At 46.5% G+C, this 17,080-nt stretch overlaps 2 protein-coding genes across 2 annotated transcripts in view; both read right to left on the reverse strand.

The window, feature by feature from the left end:
* smg6 (SMG6 nonsense mediated mRNA decay factor) overlaps positions 1-5,982 on the reverse strand; it is a 32,045-nt gene extending 26,063 nt beyond the window's left edge. Inside the window, 5 exon segments of the mRNA XM_048236414.1 lie at positions 636-714; positions 1,597-1,703; positions 2,538-2,648; positions 3,107-3,299; positions 4,957-5,982. Coding sequence (XP_048092371.1) covers positions 636-714; positions 1,597-1,703; positions 2,538-2,648; positions 3,107-3,299; positions 4,957-5,885 — 1,419 coding nt within the window. The 5' untranslated portion in view covers positions 5,886-5,982.
* A 553-nt stretch (positions 5,983-6,535) lies between these two features.
* Positions 6,536-14,790, reverse strand: LOC125285573 (telomerase-binding protein EST1A-like). Its single transcript, XM_048230099.1, has 2 exons — positions 14,551-14,790; positions 6,536-7,443 (listed from the first exon to the last, which is right to left on the reverse strand). The coding sequence occupies exons 1-2, from the start codon at positions 14,669-14,671 to the stop codon at positions 6,536-6,538; spliced, it is 1,029 nt and encodes a 342-aa protein (XP_048086056.1). The 5' UTR covers positions 14,672-14,790.
* Between the last annotated feature and the right edge of the window lie 2,290 nt (positions 14,791-17,080).

Consider the following 17,080-nt stretch of genomic DNA (forward strand, 5'->3'; position numbering starts at 1 on the left):
AGAGAGAGGAGGTAACAAGAGGCTGGGGTCAAGGAAATGGACATGAGAATGTTGATTAGCTACAAGTTGAAATGGTCAAACAGCCTTTTTCTCAAAAATTGAGAACTAAAACTAGTGACTAAACATAGGAAAAAGCAAGGGGCTGCAGTGAAGAGACCCACTTAAAAGGAAATGAGCTCTACTTCAAAAAGCCAAATGAACCAGGTAAGTCCATGGTACACGTTAGCCAATCATTACAGTACATTCACACACAGAGAACCTCAATATGCTTTTCTGCCGGCAAAGTTAAAACGTTGCAATGAAAGCAGCCCATTCCAACACGTTCATGAGGCAGAGCAGCCATCAGACTCTGGCTGCACACACTGCAAATTGACATAATCGAGTATTTAAAGGATAATTCCGGTATTTAGCACTTTGAGTCCCTTTTCTGGTTTGTTTTGGATGAACTAGAGTGGTGGACACCGAAATTTTAAATGGGTCCTGTCTCGACTTTTCTGACTCTTTTTGAATCGCCTTAGACTCTGACTACTTCAGTGTGGCTGCCTATAGGCATGCACAAACATGTCCTTAAAACAAATAGCCAGTTATATAAAAGTGCTCTGGTGTGTGTGGGTGCTCTGGTGTGGTGTTCTCACCGTATAGACAGCCAAAAGGGCCAGCTGGTTGTACGGACGGCCATTTTTGGGGGCGATCTGTTGGGCCTTCAAGTACCAGCTGTAGACAGGAACAGACACAGGATGCTATGAGCATTATGGGATAGCGGTGGCCACAGTTTAGTCATTGCATTATGGGATAGCGGCGGCCACAGTTTAGTCATTGCATTATGGGATAGCGGCATTGCATTATGGGATAGCGGCGGCCACAGTTTGGTCATTGCATTATGGGATAGCGGCGGCCATAGTTTAGTCATTGCATTATGGGATAGCGGCTGCCACAGTTTAGTCATTGCATTATGGGATAGCGGCATTGCATTATGGGATAGCGGTGGCCACAATTTGGTCATTGCATTATGGGATAGCGGCGGCCACAGTTTAGTCATTGCATTATGGGATAGCGGCGGCCACAGTTTAGTCATTGCATTATGGGATAGCGGCGGCCACAGTTTAGTTATTGCCTTGTGGGATAGCGGAATGACGTGGAATGACCCATCTCAAAGCCCCCCTTAAAAACCCCACTGCCAGTCATCGAATCAGCTCTGATTCACTGAAGCATAAAATAACTAATTTCATCTGGTGCTCTACGGTAGTTCCACCCCCAGGGCATAAGCAAATATGCATCTGTGCTGAGGCTTATGTTGGATAAAGCATGTGCTAAATAAAGAATAGCATTATTGGGAAGGCCTTCATTTCCTCTTGAGCCTGAGCCAGCCTTGCCATAGTTGGCACCAACTGACCAGCGAGCCTTGCCGTAGTTGGCAAAATCAGTGGCCTGCAGTGCTATAACACCATCTGACCTGCGAGCCTTGCCGCAGTTGGCACCAACTGACCTGCCAGCAGTGCCGTAGTTGGCACTAACTGACGTGCCAGCCTTGCCATAGTTGACACCAAGTGACCTGCCAGCCTTGTCGTAGTTGGCAATGCTGTAACACCAACTGACCTGCGAGCCTTGCCGTAGTTGGCAGAATCAGTAGCCTGCTCCCGGTACCTGGCGAGGTCGCCCTGACAGATCATACACCTCTGGGCACTGATCAGGGCATACTTCACCTACACACACGCGGAAGACAGAGAAGGAGACAGTGAAGGGGGACATGCATTTAAGAAATATAAACACAACAGACGCATGCTCTCACAGAGAAGTAGAAAGTGAAATATAAACAGATGTGCTCTAACAGAGAAGGAGAGAGTGAAATATAAACAAAATAGTTGCGTACTCTCACAGAGGAGAGTAAAAAACGAACACAATAGTCGCGTGCTCTCACAGAGAAGGAGAGAGTGAAATATAAACAAAATAGTTGCGTACTCTCACAGAGGAGAGTAAAAAACGAACACAATAGTCGCGTGCTCTCACAGAGAAGGAGAGAGTAAAAAACGAACACAATAGACGCGTGCTCTCACAGAGGAGGGTAAAAAACGAACACAATAGACGCGTGCTCTCACAGAGGAGGGTAAAAAACGAACACAATAGACGCGTGCTCTCACAGAGGAGAGTAAAAAATCTAACACAATAGTCGCTGTTTCACAGAGAGGAGGGTAAAAACGAACACAATAGTCCAGCGTGCTCTCACAGAGGAGGGTAAAAAACGAACACAATAGTCGCGTGCTCTCACAGAGGAGGGTAAAAAACGAACACAATAGTCGCGTGCTCTCACAGAGGAGGGTAAAAAACGAACACAATAGACGCGTGCTCTCACAGAGGAGGGTAAAAAACAAACACAATAGACGCGTGCTCTCACAGAGGAGGGTAAAAAACAAACACAATAGACGCGTGCTCTCACAGAGGAGGAGAGAGTAAAATAAGAAACACAATAGTCGCGCGCTCTCACAGCCCTCATGGTTAGAACTACGTAAATGAGTTGGTGTTTGCCGTGCCGTGCGTACCGTCTTCCTCAGAGGGCGCGACCGTATGGCCATGCCATCCATGTAGTCCTCAAGCTTAAACTGGAACACAGTCTGGAGCTTCAGCAGCAGCCCGTCAAAGAACACTGCCCCCTGCAGGACACGCACACACACCACACACACACACACACAAAACAGTTCAACCACCAGCAACAGGTGCAACGCTACACTCACTATCACTAGACTGCTCCCTTAAGACTCACACAACTCAGTATAATGCATTAATGAACTGCTCCTGAAAACACAAGGGTTGGTGCTATTTCAGTGAGCTCTTGATTGCATCAGCAAATCATTATCCCAGAAGAAAGATGCAGAAGTGTGTGTGTGTGTGAGTGTTAACCTGCAGTAAGCATGTGTTTGCGGGCGGGCGTGTGTGTGTGTGCGTGTGTGTGTGTAAGCGTGCATGTCCCCACACCTCATCCAGGACGGTGAAGAGCATGTTGCGTGCGTGTGTGTGTGTGTGTAAGCGTGCATGTCCCCACACCTCATCCAGCACGGTGAAGAGAATGTTTTGTGTGTGTGTGTGTGTGTGTGTGTGTGTGTGTCCACACCTCGTCCAGCACGGTGAAGAGCATGTTGCGCACATAAGCAGGTGTGTCCGCGGGAGATTCCTTCATCATCTGACGGAACCGCTCGATCACCTGGTAGAACACGTTCTTCCACAGTGCCTGGTCGAGATTCTGAGAGTCAGAGAACTCAATGTCGGTCAGGAGCACTCGCTCATACATGGTCAACAGCTCCGCCCTGGAACGATATTTGGAAAAGTCCATGAGTGAAATGCATGATGGGAAATCAAGCATACAGGAGGGTTACTTAAATCAACAGTCAGGTTCAGCAAGCTGCTTCAGTACTCAATGGCACAGATAGCAAAGCTCCCCGCGTGCTGCTTCGTAATGGCCCAGATATCAATGCAAATACAACAGAGTAAGATACGGGGAGTGGGGTGACCCATTAAGGATTTACACCTCTGCCCACAAAGACTCGAGGAAGATGGGCTTACTCTGGATCAACTGGACAAACATCATCTGTTCTTGGACAAGAAACTACCGAGCAACGAGCCTAGCCTATGCCTTCACAAAGATAGACAGGCCTGGGACCAGACGCCTCTATTCCTAATCAGCCTAGTAGTACAAGCCCACTGAGTTTGATGTACCCCGGCGATGTGGAGCATTCTACTGTACTGACCCGAGCATTCTACTGTACTGACCCAAACATGTGATGTGATGTGACCCGGTGCTGTACTGACCCGAGCATGTCATGTGATGTGGAGCGTTCTACTGTACTGACCCGAGCGTGTCATGTGATGTGGAGCGTTCTACTGTACTGACCCGAGCGTGTCATGTGATGTGGAGCATTCTACTGTACTGACCCGAGCATTCTACTGTACTGACCCAAACATGTGATGTGATGTGACCCGGTGCTGTACTGACCCGAGCATGTCATGTGATGTGGAGTGTTCTACTGTACTGACCCGAGCGTTCTGATGTGGATGTTCTACTGTACTGACCCGAGCGTGTCATGTGATGTGGAGCATTCTACTGTACTGACCCGAGCGTTCTACTGTACTGATCCGAGCGTGTCATGTGATGTGGAGCGTTCTACTGTACTGACCCGAGCGTTCTACTGTACTGACCCAAACATGTGATGTGATGTGACCCGGTTGCTGTAATGACCCGAGCATGTCATGTGTGATGTGGAGCCGCTCTACTGTACTGACCCGAAATGTGTCATGTGATGTGGAGCGCCCTACTGTACTGACCCGAAGCCGCCTCTACCGTACTGACCCAAACATGTGATGTGATCCGGTGCTGTACTGACCAGAGCATGTCATGTGATGTGGAGCGTTCTACTGTACTGACCCGAGCGTTCTACTGTACTGACCCAAACATGTGATGTGATGTGGAGCGTTCTACTGTACTGACCCAAACATGTGATGTGATGTGACCCGGTGCTGTACTGACCCGAGCATGTCATGTGATGTGGAGCGTTCTACTGTACTGACCCGAGCGTTCTACTGTACTGACCCGAGCGTGTCATGTGATGTGGAGCGTTCTACTGTACTGACCCGAGCGTTCTACTGTACTGACCCAAACATGTGATGTGATGTGACCCGGTGCTGTACTGACCCGAGCATGTCATGTGATGTGGAGCGTTCTACTGTACTGACCCGAGCGTTCTACTGTACTGACCCAAACATGTGATGTGATGTGACCCGGTGCTGTACTGACCCGAGCATGTCATGTGATGTGGAGCGTTCTACTGTACTGACCCGAGCGTGTCATGTGATGTGGCGCATTCTACTGTACTGACCCGAGCGTTCTACTGTACTGACCCGAGCGTGTCATGTGACCCCGGTGCTGTACTGGCCCGAGCGTGTCATGTGACCCGGCGCTGTACTGACCTGAGCTGGGCCATGCGCTCCAGGCCGTCCAGGCTGACGTGGTCTCTGGACAGCAGGTTGCTGAGCTGCAGCTCCTGTGTGAGTGCAGCCCTGAGCAGCCTGGCCAGCTCGCCGCGCGCCTGCTCCTCCGCCTCCTCTGGGGACAGCGGTGGCCCCGCCTGGTGCCCGCCCTGCGCGGCCGGCCCGTAGGAGCTGTAGTGGGGCGGAGACGGGTACATGGCGCCGGCGTAGGGCACGGCGTACGGGTAGGCGTAGCGGGGGGGCGTGCCCGAGGCGTCGGCTGGCACCGGGTAGCAGTAGGGGTTGTCTGAGTTCTGGAACTTGTAGTAGGCCACGGCGGAGTTGGGGTGGGCTTTGAAGTGCTCCCCCTTGTGGACGGGAGGGCTCCCGGCGGCCTCGTCGTCGGTGTCGTGGAAGTGCAGCGGGCCGTAGCCGCCGTGGGGCAGCATGTAGAGGGGGAGCTGGGCGGTGCCGTGCGGGGGGTGCAGCTGACCGCGGGCAGCCAGGGCGGGCTTCTGGTCGGGGTTGTTGGGGTCCCAGAGCCTCCTGGTGCCCCCCCCACGGCCGCCCCTCCCCCGGCTCCAACGCGCCCCCCCGAACAGCTTGGGTCCCGGCTCTGGCGACCTGGTGAGGTCGGTGTGGGCTGGCAGAACCAGGATGCCCCTGCCGCGCCCGCGCGGTGCCTCACTCTGCCTCCTGCCCGGCGGGCCGTCTGCGGGCGCTGGGGCGCCACGGGTGGAACACGTCTGCCTGTCCACCGCCACCCTCAGGATCCCTCCTCGGCCCCCCACGGAGACAGATCCCCCTCGCTGAGCCCCGACGGACTTCTCTGGGGTGCGTTCTGGGCTCCAGTCCCCGTCGCTGGCCCTCGCTCTCCGAAGGTGCCCCTTCTCCCAGTGAGACTCCTCCAGGGAGTCGGAGGAGGACATGTCCCTGTTGTTGCGTCGCCGGCGGTGGTTGGCGTTTGGTCGGCCTCCATCTGTCCTCTCTCCCGCTGCTCTGTGGGCAGACGGTTGCGCTCCATCCCGAGCACCCAACCCCGCATCACCAGCTGGTGCTCTGCGTCTATCGCCCTCTAGTGGGCCATCCAGGCTGGTGACACTACTGGCTGAGCTGGTGCTGCAGGTCCGGTTGCGAGCTCGCCGGATGTCCGATTTAGAGTAGCGCTTAGACGCCGTGGTTACCTTGGTCCTGTTGGCTTTGCTGCGGTCAGCATCCTCGGTGAGCCGCTCTGCATCCACATCTCTCCTTCTGGCCCTGATGTTGTGGTCCTTGGCTTGGCGAGCAGAGTCTCTGGGCTGCCTGGGTGCACCCGCTTCTGGAGTAACGGCTAAGCTCCTCCCCTTCTCCACGGGCTCGCTCTTTGTCCACTCGGACTGGGCCGTCCTGTCCCCTCCCCTCGTTCTGCGGCCTCCTTTATCCCTCTTCTTGTTGCCCCCCTCCGGCGTTGAGGGGCCCAGTTCCACCCCCTGCTCGCTCTTTCCTTTCCTGTCGTTGCCAGAAACGCCCTCGGTCTGTCCTGTCCCTCCTCGCCGCCCCCTCCCCTCTTTTCCCTGCCATGCATTGTCGCCCGCGACTGTCATGCTCGAGGCTTCTCCACTCTACTGGCCAGCGTGTCCACGCGCCGCCGGTCCTCATATTGGACAAGGCCGGGTCCTCCTCCGTCTCTTCTCGGCCGTCCTGGCTCCTGCTTCCTGTTTGAGTCCTTGCTGCGCCGGCCGCGGCCCCTCTCGCCCCTCCCTTTGCCCTGCGGCTCAGCGGCACCTCTGCTGTCCTCGAGGTCCCCAGGCGGCGCGGCGGTCAAGGCGCGCTCCGACTCCCGTCCACCCCCGTCCTTGTGCCCGAGCTCGGCCTCCCTGCTTCCCTTCTCCATCTCTCCGCTGGGACCCGAGGCCTCCGCGTCCACGCCGCCCTTCTCAGAGTCCTTGTGGTTTGGAGCGGAGTCTTTACCGCCCTTCTCTGAGTCCTTGTGGTTTGGAGCGGAGTCTTTACCGCCCTTCTCAGAGTCCTTGTGGTTTGGAGCGGAGTCTTTACCACCCTTCGCCCAGCGTCCCCCCGCCTGGTATATCTGGCGGTCAGGCTTGCGTGCTTTGCGCGCATGTTTAGGTGAGGTGGGCAGCCCCGGGTCAGACCCCTGGCCATCCTTCACAACGACACCCTTCCTGCCAGACGTTTCCGGGCCTCCGCTCTCAAAGCTGACGTTGCTAAGGTCAGCATCCGACAGCAGAGCGTCCTCCTGGTGGGTAGCGTCCCTGTGCACACTGTGCTTGGCATTGCTGTGAGGTCGGTCAGTCCCCAAGACTGGCATGTCCTTCTTTGACATGGCTTCGTCTACTGCTGGAGCCGATTGTTCCGTTTGAGACGGGGCTTGCTGCGGGTCGTCCGTCTCTACGCTGTCCTTGCGTTTGTGTCCTGCGCTCGGCTGATAGCGCTGCATATCTGGCCGCTTCCCGTCTCGCTGTTTGTGCCGTTTATCTTCTCGAACCTCTGCAGAGGAAACAGAACAACTGCCATTAAGGGACATACATGATGCACATGGGAGCAGGTGAGGAGCAGAGAAACAGAAAGATCCTGAAAAATAGGCCAAAACACTGCTAGTTGCTTCAGAGGCAACTAGCAGTGTTTTGGCCCTTTTCTGCACTCTTTTGTTCTACTCCCTCACTAACAGTATAGGCCTATTTGTATATATTTGCTGGGGCAACTATCAGTGTATTGGCCTATATCAGTGTATTGGCCTATAGGCCAATACACTGATAGTTGCCCCAGCAAATATATACAAATAGGCCTATACACTGCAAGTTGCCCTATACATATATATATATTACTGCTCAAAAAAACCCTTCAATCATACACTGGATCGGTACTCTGACACTGTTTGGTTCTGAGCACAAGTAAAACTTTTGAGGCGAGTGTTTTATTTCGCAATAACTGTCAGACATTCTGTGAATGTAGGTTGAGAATGGAGAAAAGGGTGGAAGGTTTCAAAAAATGTGTTTTAACAATTGTGGAACTGTAAGTGTTCCCTTATTTTTTTTTTGCAGTATACAGGCCTACACACTGCTAGTTGACCCAGCAAATATATATATATATATAAATAGGCCTACACACTGCTAGTTGACCCAGCAAATATTTGTAGTCATCACAGAATTTGAAATGATCAGACAAGGAATGTAAGATTAACATAGCAACAGTTATTCGCAAAAATAAGACAGGCTGGGGGTAGGAAACCCCTGTTCCCTGCAGTAGCCAAGTAGTCAACACAATCCCACAAGGCCTGGTGCTTCAGTTATGCTTCTAAATGTACTAAATCCATTGTCACAGGGGATAATTAAATGTATTAGGTTTGGTGATTCATTCATCTCTGGGACAGCCATGAGCTGTGGTATTCTGGCACCACTCCACTAGGACTCTGCACTGCTAGTAATCTCATTTGCTAGCTCAGAGACGGCTCATCAAACTATATCAGGGGTTTGCACGGCGTGTCATCAGATCGGGACGTCGCCATATTGGAGATACTCGCCTCATTAGAAAGCATTAAACGTTCCACATACTCGACGCACCCGACCGGTAGCGCGACAATGTGACGTCACAGAAGCGCCGTAACCATTTATACTCGCGCATTGTGGTCACGACATTAGTTGCAATATTCTCCTGAACAGAGGTGTTGCTGTTGTGAAAAGATTAATGCTAACTACGTTACACAGCAGAAGAAGCTGCATTAAGAAACACTAGTAGCAGAGAATGTAAACGGGCTCTGCTATTAGCTAGCCTCTGTGATGGTACTTCAGACTTTGGTTGCTACTATTCACAACTACCACCATCATTATCATCTAGTTTCCAAGGTATGCGCACAGGTAGATAGATAGATGGATATATAGATAGATAATTTAGTCATCCCGAGGGAAATTTTAATAATTTAAACAGTTTAGTTAGCTGGCTAGCTAGCTAGCAGCTGGCTGAGTTTGTGTAATTTCCTGAAGTGGAAAGAGATTTTGTTCAGGCCTTAATAGATATCCTTTGTTTGAAAATAAATCGTTTCTATTCTTTCCTCTTAATTCCATGTGTTGCAACTCTCGCTGGTAACTTTGTTAACTTATCCAACAAACTATTAAAAATTCCCGACTGTATCAAAACACTGCAACTCTCGCTTGCCCTCGAACTAGTCCATCTTCCTGTTTCCGATTTGTCGCTTTCGTCTGAAAAAAATGAGTGGTGCGCTACCTCGGCCTACCTGGCTAAAATCCTGGTACGCCAGCAAGATCTACGTCATTTTGGCGTCCACGGTGTCGCTACCACCGGTCGGGCAAAGCGTCGAGTATGTAGAAGCCCTTAGGCACTGAAGTAAATCCCTTACATCGTCAAGGAAAATGGTTAATTATTGCCGTGTTTTAGGTTGTACCAATAGGTCAGACCGAGAAAAACATCTGGAGTAGGTATCGACTTCCAAAAGTTATTAAAAAACCAGGGTGAAAGGAGAATAATGCCAGAAGCTATCAGAGGAAGGGGGGGGCGCTTGTGGTTGGACTTGGTATTGCGTCTTCCTCACCCAACTCATATGGATCTGCGCTGCCAATAAACCGTCATTTCTCGAAATATTGTGCCTTTGATGAGCTTTTCTGTTGTTGTTTCTTGTTTAGACATGGTTCTAATCACTTAAGGTATCCAAAGTGCATAATACTCCATTCAGTTCTTTACGCCAAGTGCCTCCAACATTAACCTGACCCTCGCCAGATGGTCTACTACATTAACCTGACCCTCGCCAGATGGTCTACTACAGTAACCTGACCCTCGCCAGATGGTCTACTATAGTAACCTGACCCTCGCCAGATGGTCAGGTTACTCCAACATTAACCTGACCCTCGCCAGATGGTCTACTACAGTAACCTGACCCTCGCCAGATGGTCTACTATAGTAACCTGACCCTCGCCAGATGGTCAGGTTACTCCAACATTAACCTGACCCTCGCCAGATGGTCTACTATATTAACCTGACCCTCGCCAGATGGTCTACTATAGTAACCTGACCCTCGCCAGATGGTCTACTATATTAACCTGACCCTCGCCAGATGGTCTACTATAGTAACCTGACCCTCGCCAGATGGTCAGGTTACTCCAACATTAACCTGACCCTAGCCAGATGGTCAGGTTACTCCAACATTAACCTGACCCTAGCCAGATGTTCAGGTTACTCCAACATGGCCATGCAGCTGGGTTACCGCCCAGAACGTGTCGTCTGTGCAAACCCCTCATTTCAATGGCTGATTTGTAAAACATCAATATTCCAATATCCCATTCATGTCAGGGGAAAGAGACAGGAATGCAGCACACCCACAATCACAGCCACAGAAATATGGTAATATCCTTAACCAACCCCACTCGAGCCATACTGTTGAAATGAAACTGGAGATAAACTAGTTAAACATTTAGGCTGTCGAAATTTTAACAAACAAATAACCTGCAATTACAAACAAGCCTTTGGCAAAGATCGTCTAGATACACTCAGAGTACGCCATAAGAAGCTACACTCAGAGTACGCCATAACAGTGTTAATTTCGTCAGACGAGACGAGAGGAAATATGTTCGTCAACTACCTTTTTTTTTCATGACTAAGACGAGACGATGACGAGACGGCAGTAATGTCCTGAAACACTGACTAAGACTATCTTAAGATGCATTATTGTTGGACGAAAAAAAAGACAAGACTAAAATGTTTTGCATGAAATAAAAACTCAGATCAAATCTCCTTCATGTTAGGTCTACAAAATGAGAAGACAGAATATCTAGCTGTTATGTTTTCAAAATATTCGAATGAGTTTATACGCAACAGCTTTCCTGGAGGCTAGTCGCGTGCTGCTGCTGCAACCCTGTGGCTGCAACACGAAACTGCATGGAACAAGAACACTGGAGATTTCTGCCAGAGTTAGCAAGCTAACTACCTAAGCTTTATGCCACAATGCTACATACCCAGAAGTTGAAGCTTCTCTCATACAAATTAACATCCCCAGAATGTCCATACGAAAATGTTCAGCATGTAATGTCAACTATTCATCTAGTTAGACTGATGATGCAAAGTTTGCTAGCAAAGCTTAATATGGAAAGTTAAGCTAGCAAGTTAGCTATGGCTAAGATGGAGAGTCTGTTTGGGGAATGTGTTGTGTTTAAAGATATAAGCCATTTAGCGTGGCGGAGTAAAACATTAATAGTTTGGCCTACAACAGTGTTTCTCAAACTCTTTCAGTTTCAGGACCACTTAAATAACCCTAGCTAAAAAAACTATACTATACTATACTTCAACAGTGGCCTATAATTAGTCTACACAATAGGCCTATTCACTGAACCACCTTGCTTATTGTCTTTGCACTTTGCTTATTGTGTCAGAGGATTCATACTGTGCGATTTAAATTGGCATATCTTACATAGACAGTGTTGCAGAACTGTTTGGATTTACATACAAGTTATATTGCAAACAACTCATCTATATTATATTTTACCACGCCTGCTCATGGACCACTTGGGATAGCTTGCAGACCACCAATGATCCCCTGACCACACTTTGAGAAACACTGGTCTACTTAATATGACAGTGGTCCAGTCAAATCTTTTACTGTCTATGGTCAAATCCCAGCCGAGCTATAACTGTAGCTCGACTTACCTGTGCATGTAAACATACTGACTGACAAAAATCACAATGAGTAATTATAACAGGCAGAGTAGCCCTGTGGACACACAATGTTGTTGGACAATTGAGATGTGTGAAACACTATTTGACTCAAATGGTAATCAGAAATAATTTGTTATAAAAAAAAGTCTAAAATGTGTTGACTAAAACTGACTAAGACTAAGATACCTTTAGTTTTCTTTTGACTAAAACTAGACTAAAATGGCGAGACTTTTAGTCGACTAAAAACTTGACTAACAAAAATGATATTTGAATGACTAAATATGACAAAGACTAAAAAAGGACATTTCGTCACAAGACTAAGACTAAGACTAAATTAAAAATAGGTGATAAAATTAATGCTTAATACCATAAGAAGCTACAGAGTAGAATCCTAGTTGTAGAGTTGGGCCCTGTGGCTGCTCGTGACCATAGGAGTACCCGATAGTCTGTTATTCCTGATGGGGAGGTCAAGGTACCACAGAACCCTGGGACACTTGTCCTAATTGTAGCTCGTATAAAGTTGAATGACTGAACGAAAACCCATGGAACATTTGGGAGGGCAGTGTTACATCTAATGCAGTGTTTCTCAAACTCTTTCAGTTTCAGGACCACTTAAATAACCCTAGCTAAAAAACTATACTATACTATACTTCAACAGTGGCCTATAATTAGTCTACACAATAGGCCTATTCACTGAACCACCTTGCTTATTGTCTTTGCACTTTGCTTATTGTGTCAGAGGATTCATACTGTAACGATTTAAATTGGCATATCTTACATAGACAGTGTTGCAGAACTGTTTTGGATTTACATACAAGTTATATTGCAAACAACTCATCTATATTATATTTTACCACGCCTGCTTTCAAGGGACCACTTGGGATAGCTTGCAGACCACCAATGATCCCCGACCACACTTTGAGAAACACTGGTCTACGAATATGACAGTGGTCCAGTCAAATCTTTACTGTCTATGGTCAAATCCCAGCCGAAGCTATAACTGTAGCTCGACTTACCTGTGCATGTAAACATACTGACTGACAAAAAATCACAATGAGTAATTATAACAGACGAGTAGCCCTGTGGACACACAATGTTGTTGGACAATTGAGATGTGTGAAACACTATTTGACTCAAATGGTAATCAGAAATAATTTGTTATAAAAAAAGTCTAAAATGTGTTGACTAAAACTGACTAAGACTAAGATACCTTTAGTTTTCTTTTTTGACTAAAACTAGACTAAAATGACGGAGACTTTTAGCTTACTAAAACTTGACTAACAAAAATGATATTTGAATGACTAAATATGACAAAGACTAAAAAGGACATTTCGTCACAAGACTAAGACTAAGACTAAATTAAAAATAGGTGATAAAATTAATACTACGCCATAAGAAGCTACAGAGTAGAATCCTAGTTGTAGAGTTGGGCCTGTGCGCTGCTCGTGACCATGAGTACCGATAGTCTGTTATTCCTGATGGGGAGGTCAAGGTACCACAGAACCCTGGGACACTTGTCCTAATTGTAGCTCGGTATAAAGTTGAATGACTGAACGAAAACCCATGGAACATTTGGGAGGGCAGTGTTACATCTAATGCAGTGTTTCTCAAAGTGTGGTGGTGGGGACCACTGGTGGTCCGCAAGCTATCCCAAGTGGTCCGCGAGCAGACGTGGTAAAATATAATATAGAGGAGTCGTTTGCAATATTGAATCAACTTGTATGTGGATCCAAACAGTTCTGCAACATGCCAATGTGAGCTACGCCAGTTAAATCATACGAATCCTCTGACACAATAAGCAAGGTCCAAAGACAATAACCAAGGTGGTTCAGTGAGTAGGCCTATTGTGTAATATGCTGTTGAATGATCTACTGTTTGTTTTTTTGCTAGGTGATCCGTGATTTTTTTTATTTATTTTTGTATTGGTTAAGTGGTCTTTGGTCTGAAAAAGTTTGAGAAACACTCTAATACATAAAAACCTACAGTGCCATACAAGAGCAGTATGCTAAACAACTGTTCCAATAGGTTTACAAAATATGTAGGTGTTGTAGATGTTAAGAGAATAAAAGCTACACACATTTCAAACTTCCTGAAAGTTGATAAGCAGATGATTTAGCTAGCGCTGACCTGGCTAGCTCTAGTTACAAAGTTGCTCCGAGTTTCCTCCAAGATTGAAAGCAGCCTGTGTAGATCACTGATAGCTGTTAAAAGCGTTAAGAACGTATAAACTGCAGTCCCTTCGAGATTTCTCGGTTGCAGATACGTTAACATAACCTAGTAAAAGATAACCCAATCACTTAAAGTTGGCGTTTAAATAACATACGTAGTTAGCTGGCTATTGTTTGTACAATAACAACTTCATAACACGTAACTTAGCTATCACTAACCGTTACGTTAACGTTGTCAATAGCCGATTAGCCTTAACTTTTATTTCCCATCCGCTTAGATAGTTGGGTGTGAGTTTATAACAAGATACACAAAATGGCTAGTTGATACAAAATCAACAAACCACGTCAACATATACGACGATGGCTAAATATTGGCTACACTGTGCATAAATCATCGGTATATAATATTAACAGTAAACTGGTAGGCTAATTGACGTCTGCTAAGTTTGCTAATCGTAACCTCGCTGTAATGCACACCGGTAGAGAGAGGAACACTATGCGTAGCAAGGTTTTCAAAACAAACGCGGCAGAGCCCACATGAGTCTGCTAACATTAGCGCAAAGCTACCTAGCTTATAAAGAGAGCTAGCGATAGCTCACTAACTTGTTGGTCAGCGAAAGTGCAATATGGCTAAACTGACGTTAGCTAGCTAATGCTAGTTGTCTTGCTAGCAACTTTGTTGCGTTACAGTTAAACTTTTAAAAAGTAAGTTTACAGTGGTCGTCATTGGCATGTGAATAATAAACTTGGAGAACACCACTCTGACCTTTGACATTCCCTCGACGAGTAACTAATGTTGAAGCCTCTGCTCTTAGTTCTGCAGCGGATATTCGTACTCTGTCTAGCTCCTCCGCCATCTTCGTCCTCGGGTCTCCATCGATCTGCATCCAATAGAAACATACGGCAACTTGGCAGGGTCAAACTTTACGCGTTCATGAACAATGCGGTGCACTGCTGTCATGCTCAGAAACTACACAGGCAACTAACCAAACAGTGGTTGGGTGGAAGGAGACTACTACGGGTTTCTGAGGACAACGACGACAATAAAAAAACTAGAAAATGTAATTAGTTAAATTATTTTATAGTGAATTATTGTAGTGAGGACATTTATTTTGAAACAGCTGTGGGCAGAGGAAATAGGAACAGAATCTGTAGTCTTAAGAGAGCCAGATTGTATGCTTAAGCCTGAGACAGAGTATATAGTTTAAAAGTTGAATTTAGATAGTGTAATGGATGTTGATAGGCAGATTGTTTAATGGATGTTGGTGGATAGTTTAATGGGTGGATTATTGAATGGTTTGAAGAGGATGAATGGATAGAAAGTTGGATGGAATGTGCCTTATATCCTTGTAGAATGGAGAGCCACAGAGAGAGATGGCCTAGTCGAGCAAAAATCAGTTGATACAGGTGCAATCAGTTTAACTGGCCCTTTGATGGGTCCTAGTTGAGCAGCTGGAAGTTGATACAGGTGCAAATCAAGTTAATTAGCCCATTGTGATGTCATCAGCCCATGTTAAGTCGATGGGGAAAAAATAAGCTTGTTACAGTGCATGCAAATGCACTGTATTGTTATTCCACGGGCTTCTTCTGACTTATTACAGTGCATGCAAATGCACTGTACTGTTCTTCCTAGGCAACAACAACTTCTTCTTATTACAGTGCATGAAAATGCACTGTACTGTTCTTCCAAGGCAACAACAACAACTTATTACAGTGCATGAAAATGCACTGTACTGTTCTTCCTAGGCAACAACAACAACTTCTTCTTATTGCAGTGAATGAAAATGCACTGTACTGTTCTTCCAAGGCAACAACATCAACAACTTATTATTATTATTCCGCTTACCACTTTTTCCGGACGCAATTTCTCTTGAACAGTTTAACTTATAAACTTCGTTCAAACTTTGTAAGGTAGGTCTTCAAACGGACCAAGCTGCTATGTCTTTTCAACTTTGAAACTTTTATACTTTTTAAACTATTAAAGAAAAACTTTTTAAAAATCCCCATAGACTTAACATTGCCGATTATGACATCATAATACGGCCATTAAGCAATTAGAATCCTATGGCAGGTGTTCAGGCCACCTGCAGCCTCAGGCTTTAAGCATACAAACTGGCCCTATTAAGACTACACATCCTGTTCAACTGCTTCCTCTGCCAAAAACTGTCTCAAAATAAAAGTCCTCACTACAATATTTCACTGTTAAACAATTTAACCCTTTAAACTACTAAACTTTTCAACTGTTCAGCCATTGTAACTGTTACTTGTCATTAACTATGACTCCTACCCACTGTAGCTAGTTAGCATGGTTAGCATAGTTAGCATGTTACCATTGTTAGGATGCTACTTAGCATTTTTAATAAAACTGCTAAAAATGATTAGCTAAGTAACATGGTTAGCATAGTTAGCATAGTTAGCATGCTAGTTAGCATAGTTAGCATAACTGCTAAAAATGACTAGCTAGGTTAGCTAAGTCACATGGTTAGCATCAGACATGTGGACTCGAGTCACATGACTTGGACTCGAGTCAGACTCGAGTCATGATTTTAATGACTTCAGACTTGACTTGATAAAATTCGTCATGACTTGCGACTCGACTTGGACTTAAATACTATTCACTCGAGACTTGACTCGGACTTTGCCTCTTTGGCTTGTGATGACTTGACATGTCTCGAATCAAAAACTACATTTCCAGATCGTGGACTATTCACCCCAGAGACGCTTTCCATCCGCGACAAAAAAAAAAAAAAAAAATAGCAGAGACAAGCGGCCAGAGCACAGTTCAGTACTGCCGCTACCCCCACATGCGTTACGCACTGTGTGTAGGGCACCAAGAGACAGAGGAAGGACCAACATTTAGCCAATCACTAGTAGCTTTACTGTAAACTGATTTGCACTCTTGTTCGAGAACAATTAATGTCAAAATGCACGTTACATAAAGATGATACTTTTCGAGTCCTCTCCATTAAGATCCAACTTGAACTTATGCTAGCCTACTGCATTTAATTAAACGCATCCAAGCACGCACGAGAGGGAGAGAAAACGAGTAGGTTCCAGCTGGCTTGTCATTGTTGATGATGATTGATATCTTCTTTTAAATATAAGAAACATATAAAAGGAAATCGTGAAGGCAACAAATAGGAGATTAGAGGATATTGTGAATTTATCCGGTTCTCACTAGCCTACTGTACTGTTATAAACTATGAGATCCAGGCCACTATGACATACTAGCTGCACTCACTGTGATTTGGAAAGTGGACAAGACTATTATAAAGAGTTGTCTTTGCCTTTGTGTA

This window comes from Alosa alosa, chromosome 2 (genome assembly GCF_017589495.1).
Source record: "Alosa alosa isolate M-15738 ecotype Scorff River chromosome 2, AALO_Geno_1.1, whole genome shotgun sequence".
Lineage (NCBI taxonomy): Eukaryota > Metazoa > Chordata > Actinopteri > Clupeiformes > Clupeidae > Alosa > Alosa alosa.